Consider the following 11,567-nt stretch of genomic DNA (forward strand, 5'->3'; position numbering starts at 1 on the left):
ACTGGCGCTAATTGATAAGCTGCATTCGCTGAAACAGCTTCGTTGTAATTCTGTTGATGACCGTATTTAGTGAAGGGGTGGGCTGGGTGTTATTCATTCAGTACATACGCGATCAATAATAACATTATCTTATATTTTTATTTCAATGATGACAAAAGGATGGATTTGGTACAATACCCCGCCCCCTTAAATGCTGAATGTAAATTTTAACTGGCAAAAGCATGCTGATGTGTAAACTCAGAATACATATGCCCTTATTGTTTCCAACACAAGACTTAATTTTTCCCCTGTAGAAATAATATGTAAATTCAAAATATTAATTAAAAATATGACGAAGGGAACCTACCCCAACCCCCGTATAAACACCTCTCCCCCGCCCGCCCAGCTAACCTAAATGGTGAAATGCAACAAACAATATATACTCAGCCAAATTAAAAACTTGACACTCGGGATTTTTGGGACTAGATTTTTAATATTTGGTTTAAGGCAACTATTTTAGTGTTATGTTGTGCAGAGACGACCTTGACATCAACAGAAAGCAAGAATACGTCTCGCCGAAAGTCCTTGACATTGATAACGTTCGTGATGTCATAGTACCCCCCAAAATGAAATTCACAGACTTGGAGAACAATCGGAATAAAGTGTTTAGTAAGGGTTGTGGCCTCCTCTAGCGTCTCGTACTGCCACACTATGGCGGGATTTAAGGGTCAAAACTAAATGTAAGTTGAAAGTGTTATTATACATCATAGAAAATACCTAATACCTAAGATGCAAAATACATATGTCGTTATACTTATAATGATGAATACATAATACCGTTAAAGTAAAAATCAAATGTCAAATTACAAATGTTCTTTGGAAAAAATCCACTAATGTTGCAAAGAACACAACATTTTTACATATACACTTCAACAAAGCAACTTTGCAAAATGACATTTGTCTTTTGTCTTTTAACGCATCTTGAGTTCTGGGGGTCAAAGGACAACGGTCAAAGGACATCGGGTAACATGTAAAATTGTTAAAATGAATGCTTCCATGAAGGAAAGATAAGCTTGTGGTCGTCTGCTTATTTAACAAGCTTGTCGTTGTTTGCTTAGTGACCTTCTGGACACTATGTTGTATGGATTTTGACTTTACCGCTTTACTTGTTATTATCAATTAATGGAATCTTGCGTCAATTTAAATGTACGCAAACTGTATATTTGGAAAGATTAAATATATTAAATGATTAATATGTACGATAACCTTTTGAAATAAAATTTAAATTTTACTTTGATTTTGTATCTGTTCTTTGTTGTAAATAGTTATTAAGCATATAAGGAGCTCATTTCATGAAAACAAAACGATTAGTCCATTTAATGAAATGTTCTTTAATTTAGAACGTAATTACAATGATTGATTTTAAAATGGTTCATTCAACAATGTTTTAAAGTTTTTACTGCCTGCCAGCAATCAAACATTTAAGATAACAAGAGATGGAAGACGTTTCATATCCCATCCCATATACTTACCTATGACTATTATAATGAATAATGCGAAACGATCTGATTCTGATTTAATATTTAATTTCATTTATTTATTTACTCAAGTGCAGTTTACGAAAGTTATCCGAAATATGAAACACCAATACCATAACTCCCCCAGGAATCTGTAATTTACTGAATTTACACAGGCCAATGACAATGGTATTTAAACAAAAATATGACAGCAAAAAAAAATAAGTGAAATGAAATGGGATTTAACGTCCTAATTTTCTGCTCCTAATGAATAATAAATGCCTATACATTCTGACAGTCAGCACGCCTGACCCTGATGGAAAGATCCATCTTTAATGTTAAAATAATTTTATATAGCCTACATTTAATTTAAACTTGTGTTAGCCCAAGTCACTCATGACACAATTCGGTATTTATCAAAAAAGTATATTTAAATTAAATTAAATTTGTTCTAAATATGTTCAATCTAGATGAAGGCTTATTTTGTGTGAAGTTTATAATTAATATGACTATATAGGCTAGGTGTATTAACATTAGCTAGTCTACAGTTAAAACCAAATTGAAATATATAGGGGTATATAATGTCCCACAAACTTCGTTTGTAAGAATGATTAACAGTAATCTTAATAATGAATGGCACCTTGTTTAGATTATACAAATTTGAACTATATAGTTAGCCTATCTAATATCAACATCATGACTGACAAGTCTCCAGATACTAAAAGAGGGTCCAGCCTATATCCGTTCTTTCCTTCTTAGGAGCATTCATTTTAACAATTTTACATGTTACCCGATGTCCTTTGACCGTTGTCCTTTGACCCCCAGAACTCAAGATGCGTTAAAAGACAAAAGACAAATGTCATTTTGCAAAGTTGCTTTGTTGAAGTGTATATGTGAAAATGTTGTGTTTTCCAAAAAACATTTGTAATTTGACATTTGACTTTTACTTTAACGGTATTATGTATTCATCATTATAAGTATAACGACATATGTATTTTGCATCTTAGGTATTAGGTATTTTCTATGATGTATAATAACACTTTCAACTTACATTTAGTTTTGGCCCTTAAATCCCGCCATACCACACAACGTCTTCTCATGGATCTCAGAACATTAGAAAACACTACCCGAGGAAGACGTCGCCGCTGCTCAGCAAGAGCATGTTGAAGGTCCTGCAACGTCAGTGGTGGATTCACTTGCTGACGAACACGTCGACCCAGTTCGTCCCAGATGTGTTCAATAGGATTAAGGTCGGGGCTACGCGACGGCCAATCCAGGACTTGGACACCGGCATTTCTTAAAAAATTCTGGGTAGCAATTGCTGTATGGGGTCAAGCATTGTCTTGTTGAAACGTTAGTCCAGGCCCATGTCTCTGCATAAACGGAAGAAGAACAGGTTGCAAAATCTGATTCCTGTACTGGACAGCATTTAAGTTCCCTTGGACAACAACAAGAGGGGAACGTCCATGTGCACAAAAAGAACCCCAAACCATGACGCTGCCGCCACCAAATCGGTCAACTTCTCTGACGCATACTTGAGCGTAACGTTCACCTCGTCTGTGGTACACTCGGACCCTGCCATCGGCAAATCTCAAAGTGAATCGAGATTCGTCACTAAAGACAACCGAATTCCACTGTCTTTGAGTAAATCTTATGTGTCGGTTACGGCGATGAAGAGGTGTCATTATTGGTCCATTATAGGGCCTCCGAGTTCGAAGACCAGCAGCCTGCTAGCGATTTCGAACAGTTTGTGCAGTTAACCTTCCACCAAACATCTATCTACTTGTGGAGGTTGCAGAGACAAATCTGTTTCTAAGATGACGTAATCGTATTGCTCGATCTTCCTGGGCGGTCGGCAATAGTTCCTGTTTGAAGCACTCTCATTCTAAGATTAATTATTGTTTGGCTTGAACAATTAAAGGCTCTTGCAACAGTGACCACAGACTGACCAGCATAGAGCCTACCTATAGCACGTAGACGTTCTACATTTGAAAGGCGCGAAATTTTCTAACAAAGATGAAAATAACAATTTTAATTTGTTTTTCCAGTTCAAGTTACGTGTGCGTGTTCAGTTTAAGCAAACTTGCATCGATTGACCTCACGAGTTTGTATTTGCACGTGTTTTTCAGGTTTTTCATCTTTATATGCTCAAAAGTCACGTGATCCACGTGACTTTACAATTTTATGAAATTAAAGGCTTCTTACTACTTACTATCGTTAGAAACACTTTAAAATTTATTTGACTTACCAGAAAAAAAAAATTGTTGAAATTCATCAGTGTCAAGTTTTTAATTTGGCTGAGTATATTATCAATGTTATAAACACGAATAAAAAACGGAAGACTCAATTATACCCAACATGTAAGTTCAAAAAGTTAATTATAAATATAGACTAGGTGATAACAGGTTCAATATTAATGTAATTGAGTTAGATCATAACATATGTGTTGATTGTACTTAATTATCAGTAATCTGAAATAACTAATTTAAATGGTCTTTATTTACATTATATAATCAATGAACTAGTTAAACAAACATTTCACATTTCAACCCTGATTTTCATGAATAATTTAGTATGATACATCAAAAATATCACCTTTCCATCTAATCCAATAAATCCGTCAAGGTATGTCAATATAAATAATCTGTATAATGATTTTAAAAGATTATCAAGTGTAGATATTTTTATTAGAATTAAACTGAATACAGAATTGAGCCACCTTTAGGAAGTTAACTTCTAGATTATCAATCAGGAAACAGCAGCATGTTTCCGAGATGTCTTTTTTACAGCTATTGTAAGGGATGACAGGCCTATTATTTTCAAATCATTTTTCCAGAGCCTTCGATGGATCGAAGGTTTTTAGAAAATTTTGCACTCGATCTATTGCCAATACATGGAAATAGATCTTAATTTTCGCCTCTCCGCTGATGTATTCAAGAGCTTTCTACGTTTTTGCTATTATAAGATGTGTTTTGCACTAATATCGAAGATTCGTCTTGGGGAAGGAAAATTCAGCTTCCTATGACCATCCGGTCGTCGTCAAAACATTAGGGTTGTTTGCAGATACGTGTATATCAATTACTTTTGATTTACTCTAGACAATATCAACCTATATACTTTGTAAATTACTTCTGAATAATATGATCAGCTTATATATTCAATAACTCTTAATAATCATATGTCGCTTAAATTTAAAGTGGCTTTAATTAAGTTATTTATTTAGTTAATTCAGTTAGGTTAGAAGACCGGTATCCCAGAGAACTTATTTTGATTTGGCGTTAACTGTATAACTGCGGGGGGGGGGGGGGCGAATGGTTAGCACGCGCGCGCTGTATCATACGGCCTGTCATTGAGTCAACTGGCGTGGTTTCGAATCCCCGGCTGTACGTGACAAGGAGTCGGTCGCCTGTCCAACCTCGTGGGTTTTCTCCGGGTTCTCCGGTTTCCTCCCACTGCTAAAGATCCCCTACGTGCAAGCGAATTATTGAAATAAAAAGTAAACCATATGTTAGTCCCGAAATGAACTCGTTTGTGTCGAGTGGACGTTAAAACCCATAACTGCGGGGCCGACTGGGAAGAGATAATCCTTATATCTGGTGAATATTTATTATTTGAAATTTATAACGTTAAGCCCTGCAACGTTTAATAGCTCTCTCGATTGATGCAATTAGTTATATACAAAGTGCCAAATCTACAAGTGTCGTTTTAGTTTGTGGTCCAAGAACAAAATAAATATTAATTTAAGCTGCAGTGATTAGCAGACGTATAATATATCCCGACATTCTTTAGTCACCTTTCATCTTGATTTTCCGACGTGGTTTCCCCTTGTCAGTGGTGCAGAACGGAGGGCCTGACAAGGACAGTTGTCTAGTCCTTCGGATGAGACGAAATACCGAGGCCCCGTGTATACATTAGAATGCACGTAAAAGATCCCTTGGCAGTTGGAATTCGATATAAGAGTAGGCCGTAGCGCCGCTGCCCGGGCAAAATTTCCCTCATAGCACACTGTATGGCGTATGCCTGTCTTCTTTAGCCCAGTATAGGAGCAGAACAGTAGGACGTTAAACCCCATTTCATTTCATTTCATTTCTTTAGTCACCTGAGTATGTGATGTCCATAAAGTTTCTTGAATGCAGATATAAGGTTGGCTGTTAAATAGCAGTCTCGCTTTAGCTTGTGGATCAAGAAAAAATAAATACAAATTTAAGCTAATAATTTGGCACGTTACTACCTAGAAATGGGCTATTAATATAATGAGACTAGAACATTAAAGTTGGATTGGTGGGCGGTGGCATGTTTGTGCCATGGAGGGGGTTGGATGACCGAATGGTTAGCACGTGCGCTCTGTATCATAAGGTCTGTCATTGAGTCCACTGGCGTGGTTTCGATTCCCCGGTTGTACGTGACAAGGAGTAGGGTCGCCTGTCCAACCTCGCGAGTTTTCTCCGGGTCCTCCAGTTTCCTCCCACTGCTAAAGACCTCTACGCGCAAAGGAATTATTGAAATAAAACTGAACCATATGTTAGTCCCGAAATGACCTAGTTTGTGTCGAGTGGACGTTAAACCCCACGTCCCTCTCTCTCTATTTGTGCCATGGATTATAACTAAATATTTCGTTTTAATATTGTCTTGAAGCGAACGGATAAGGATACAGAATAAATAATTATCTTATAGTAAAATACGTATTGGATTAAGTATAACCGTATTAACAGTGGCCTATCAGTATGGCTATAACGGTATTATTTTATGGTTAAATTTGTATTGGATTGAGTATAGCCGAACTAATAACATTACAGTAAACTGTTAAAACAACTGTTAGTATTCCAGACATTTCCAATATACAGTCATAACTGTCAAGTTTCTACAACTCAAGCCCACATCTTTACCTCCGAAAAAAAACACGCTTCACACATCCCCCCATCCACCTTGCGTTTTAATTGCTTGCTAGTAAATAGTTTAGTCAGATAAGATCTTTTGTCTATATATTGTTTAGAGACTGGTTCGTATCAAGCATCACTATCTGAAGTTTGAACAGGGTGACTCATATAGAAATATATACACGTGGTATATAATATGTACAGGCGTAGTGCGGTAACACAAACCACAGTACTTCAGTTAAAGGGGCAACAAAGTATCAACTTTTGATGTTCAATAAATGAAACAGTATAAGATTTGACTGATGGAATCTTTATTTGTTAGGCATCAGAGCCACCATCATGGACCAGACAAAATATGCTTATCCTTACCGGACTCCCAGTACACGAAGGAATTCATTACTTTGATGTATACCTTTTACTACTGCAAGCAACCCGAGTTTTGGCAAAATCCAGCATGTTAATGCTATCTTTTTATATCCTCAATTGTCACTAATAATTACTGGAATCAAACAATTACCTTGCCCGTCTTTATTAGCCCAGTCGGTCCAGAAAAGTAGGACGTTAAACTCTACTTCATTTCTTTCAATTGGTTATTTAGTAAGAACCACCCCTCCCTCCCTGAAACACACATGCCAGTGCCACCTTCGTTAAAATCCTTTGGTGGCTCCTTTTTAGCCCGACTTAATCAAGGCTGGGAGATTATCTACCGTTGATATATTGATTTCTCTCTTAATAAAATGTTTAATAATCAATCTGAGTATATTTTGGTGGGAATTAAGTATGTATAATATGTACGTACACATGCGCCGTAATTTTTTACGAAAACTACCGATTCTGGACCCTGGTTTACAAAGCCTTTTTAAATTCAAATTTCATTGGCTTTTGGCTAGCTAGCATTGGAAGGAAAATATTTAACTGAAAGCAGTATTAATATTTTACTTTTGAAACACATGTGCTGCCTCTAGACATATTGGAATGTAAGGCATAAGATATAGGTTACATATTGTTTTATCTATTGTATTTAACGTGTAAACGGAATTACATATTATGTTCGGATCCATAGCCTCATACCCTTCAATGTCAATGGTGGCGGGGGCAAGAGCGTCTTTTTACACTCAAGCAAAATTTTGTAAATTTTCTATGATATGAAGTGTAGAATATGCATCTCTATAACATATCTTTCCGTGTCGGCCCATTTTTGCAATATTATGGGTAATATTGTCGAAAAAGGCTCCTGTCGGTTATAAGTTGGATTGGTTATATTAGTTTCTATTGATTTTACGTGACCATCTTTACTTGTCTGAGGGGTCATTTTTAGTTAAATATTATGAACATTGCATTCATAAACTATTTATGGAAAATTCTACTTTGTACATTATACCCCGCTTTAACTATATGAACCACCTACGCCAAGCATGTAAGTCAATGCCCGAATATTTCATTCTCAGTTCAAAATTAACGAGAGCGAACTTGAGACTTGTTTAGGTACTAACCTTTTTGTTAATATGTTGTAAAGTGTGAATAGACAGACATATCGGCTTTTAAACAATTCAAGATGTGCGCCGTTAATCAAATACAGACGAACAGTGCTAGTTCTAATTTTTAAACCGTTTGATATCCAAGTTAATTAATTTCATTTCTAGACACAGGTAATGAATGTAACGGTATACAAATTAAATGAGCCTCATTTAAGTAAACATTGGCAATTTGGATACCAAAATATGCATTTGTTTTTTCTGTGGTAATGTAGCAGAAACAAGTTTCCATCTGTTTAAGAAAGTTTTAGGACTGTGTGATAGGTAACTGCCGCTTGGTCTAAACTCTTTTTATTTTGATCTAGTGTTAACTTTGTATGGCCCACACAGCATAAGAATACAACACCAGCATCAAAATTGACATACTTTTATTGGAAATAACCAACCGATAAATACTTTTGTGGGAAAGTATCTTTAAAAAAAAACATTTTTGCTCAAGTCAAAGCATCTGTTAGCTGGCCCGTCAGTTACACGCCCGATCCTTTGCTACGACCGGGCAAAGGAATCTTTTTAGCTCTAGCTTCATAAATCAAAACCTGGCAGAAGATGTTAATTCAAACCCCCATCTTCAATAATTCTAGACCAAAAAGCCAACACAAGTCTTCAATTCTAGACCAAAAAGCCAACATAAACGCCATCCAAAAGGGGGGCAGAGTGAATTGATATAAATAAACGCAATACTAGTCTTGGTCCATTTGCTGTTCGCAAATGTCTTTCATATTTCGTTTTACTTGTGCTTTTTGTGGTGTATCCAATATAAAATCATTTTCGCTATTTCACACGAGTTTTCTCTTTTTATGTGGCGGGTATTTGACTGCCTCATACACTTTTATTATTTTATTCCCGAATGGCCTTTTTCGACCTTTGTAGGGGAGGTAGAAACGATATGCCAAAACAAATCGTAAAACCCAGGGATTCATTTTTTAAATTTCCAGATAGTAGCTGCTTATTTCGCAGGCCAGAATTTGTAATGTACCTAATGATGTAGGCTACCAAATAATGGCTCGCGGTGAACGATTGTCATTGTCCTTTTAACGATTGATTAGTTTCTGAACACAAAAATATAACTTAAGAACAGACACAGAGGAGAGCACCGTTTACTTTTAACGTAACGACACCCATAAAAGTAGCCGGCTCAAAATCTCTTAGTTTCAACACAAAGAGTAGCTGGTCCAATGTCCACTGTTAGTGGTAAAACTGCTGACGTCTATACATGATTCGTGTATAATATTACTTTATAAATCTTCTATTTTCTATTTTCAGGATACGGCCACGTTGCTCCGAAAACACCGGAAGGGAGAATAGTTACTATTGGTTACGCAGTGTTAGGTATTCCATTGACGTTATTATGTTTAACGAATATCGGTGACGTCATGGCCACCGGGTTTAGACTACTTTATGGCAAAGTGTGTTGTGGTGTGTGTTGTAAACTGTTTAGTCCAAAACGGCGGAGGATTCCGGATCCGGAGAAAGGATTATCTCGTGTGGTGGACACGGGCGAGCAAGAAGCCGGGAAACCTAAGGAAGTTATTCATGTTCCTACGTCATTGTGTATTCTTCTCATTGCTGGATATATATTTTCTGGTGCTTTATTATTTTCCCTATGGGAACAGTGGGATTATTTAACAGGATCTTATTTCTGTTTCATTACTCTCAGTACTATCGGATTCGGGGACATAGTTCCCGGAACAGACTTACAAGCGTGGGCCGGAGAGGAAAAATTGGTGCTATGTGCCTTATATTTAGTGTTCGGATTATCACTGATTGCCATGTGCTTTAATTTAGTACAAGAAGACGTTAAGAATAAATGCCGGTGGTTAGGTATGAAAATGGGAATAATCGATAAACCGGAAGCCGGAGTATTAGAATAGTGACTCATTGTGTCCTCTGCACATCATGATAATAATATGTGCCGTTTTGTAATCCTATGACCAATCAAAATCTAGATGACGTATTCACTTAATAAAATGAAATTTATTTTGAAAATTCATTGTATTAAAGACTAATGAACATCAACGAACTTGCACATAAACAATTAAGAAGTTTAGCATTTCAATTCATTACACACAATTCATTACAAAGCACGGTTAGATTCAAAGCATCCACAATTTCACAATAAGGAGTGAACATGTTTTATATATATATATGAAATATATCTTAGTTTATCTATTCTTATTTGTATGTGTGAAAGGATTTTTTTTTTATACACAAAAAATAAAAAATGCTGTGTGTTGGTGAACATAGTGAATTATAAAGATGGATATCTATTTCTCATTTGTAATGTAAACATAGTTATTACATACAGGGATATCTCTGTTTCTCAAGCGTAATGTGCCTTATTTAATATCGATTAACATGTCCATTGTTATTGTTATTTAAGTCATTAATTTATATATTAGTTTCATAATTGTATATATAATACAAATAAACCCGATCATTGTTTTATTTAATTTAAGATAATTTTAATATTCGTTTCGTTTGTTTTGATCCCGATCGCGTTAATTCCAGAATTTGTGCATTTCCTGAAGCCAAGTATCATTATTGCACGATGTTGTTTTTACATTTGCAATATATTTATGTTGTTCACATTATTGTTTATTGTTCTATTATTACTACCGATCAACAACTATGATGGTACATGCCAAGGGAAAGGTGTTTCGCATTGTCAAAAACCTAAACAGTAAATATCAGACGGGAACTGGGGGTGGACATAACCCTGCGTTAGAACAAGATGATATTTTACTGATGGAAATGTCATCCAGCTTATCGGTGAGAGTGTCAAGACGTTATGGTTTAGTTAGAATTCTTTTATTCTAAAGAAGTTCACTAAACTTTCATGCATAAGTTATATAAGGCAAAAAAACCCAAAAAAAAACGGTGGGTTCGTTGTTCCCCAATTGCCAAAACGGCCAATTGTCAAAAATGAACCTTTTGGATCGAGATTTAAGGCTTCGATGAAAATAAATATTTGTAGACCTACGTCCTGATTTACGGGAATGAAATAAAATGTATTCGATTTGCTTATTTAAGCATATATTCCTGTCCTAATCCTAATATACACGAATGTACTACTACTTTAAAAAAGTAAAAAATTCGTGTTTGATCCCCCGCCATTTCCTGTCTGACGGATGAGCACAAGCCTATATATATGGAATTCTAGTGTAGGAGATTTGCATAGAAAATATGCAACTCAAGATCACTTCAGGCAGAAGGCAACACATTTTACGTGAAAATTTGTGAAATTACGCGAAACTTTCTTATTCCAAGAGTTTAGCCAAAATGTAATACTAATAAGTAATAGATAAGCCTAAAAACAGCAAAGTCTATCTAAACAATCACAGTGATAGGCTACCCCCCCCCCCCCCGCAAAAAAAAACAAACAAAAAACAAAAAAAAACATAATAAAACCAGGAATATATTTTATAAACATTTGTATTGCATAAGGGTAAATATTCACCAACTACGTTTCTCAAGAATATGAAATTATAACAGGGCACAATAATTAGACAAAAGAAAAATTCAAAGTCAAAAAACTTGAAATTTATTCTTGAGGTAGACTTTGGAAAATTATATGTACTCTCACGCAATAAAAGCGATGATAAAAGTATTGCTGATTTTATAACATACGAGGACGCATATTTCTGATTTTTAACAAAGCC

General features: G+C 35.7%; 1 protein-coding gene across 1 annotated transcript in view; it reads left to right on the forward strand.

The window, feature by feature from the left end:
• Window positions 1–11,148, forward strand: part of LOC126825305 (uncharacterized) — a 72,335-nt gene extending 61,187 nt beyond the window's left edge. Inside the window, exon 2 of the mRNA XM_050554892.2 lies at window positions 9,172–11,148. Within this exon, the coding sequence (XP_050410849.1) occupies window positions 9,172–9,779 (608 nt within the window). The 3' untranslated portion in view covers window positions 9,780–11,148. The remainder of the gene's footprint in view (window positions 1–9,171) is intronic.
• The last annotated feature ends 419 nt before the right edge of the window (window positions 11,149–11,567 follow it).

This window comes from Patella vulgata, chromosome 6 (genome assembly GCF_932274485.2).
Source record: "Patella vulgata chromosome 6, xgPatVulg1.2, whole genome shotgun sequence".
Lineage (NCBI taxonomy): Eukaryota > Metazoa > Mollusca > Gastropoda > Patellidae > Patella > Patella vulgata.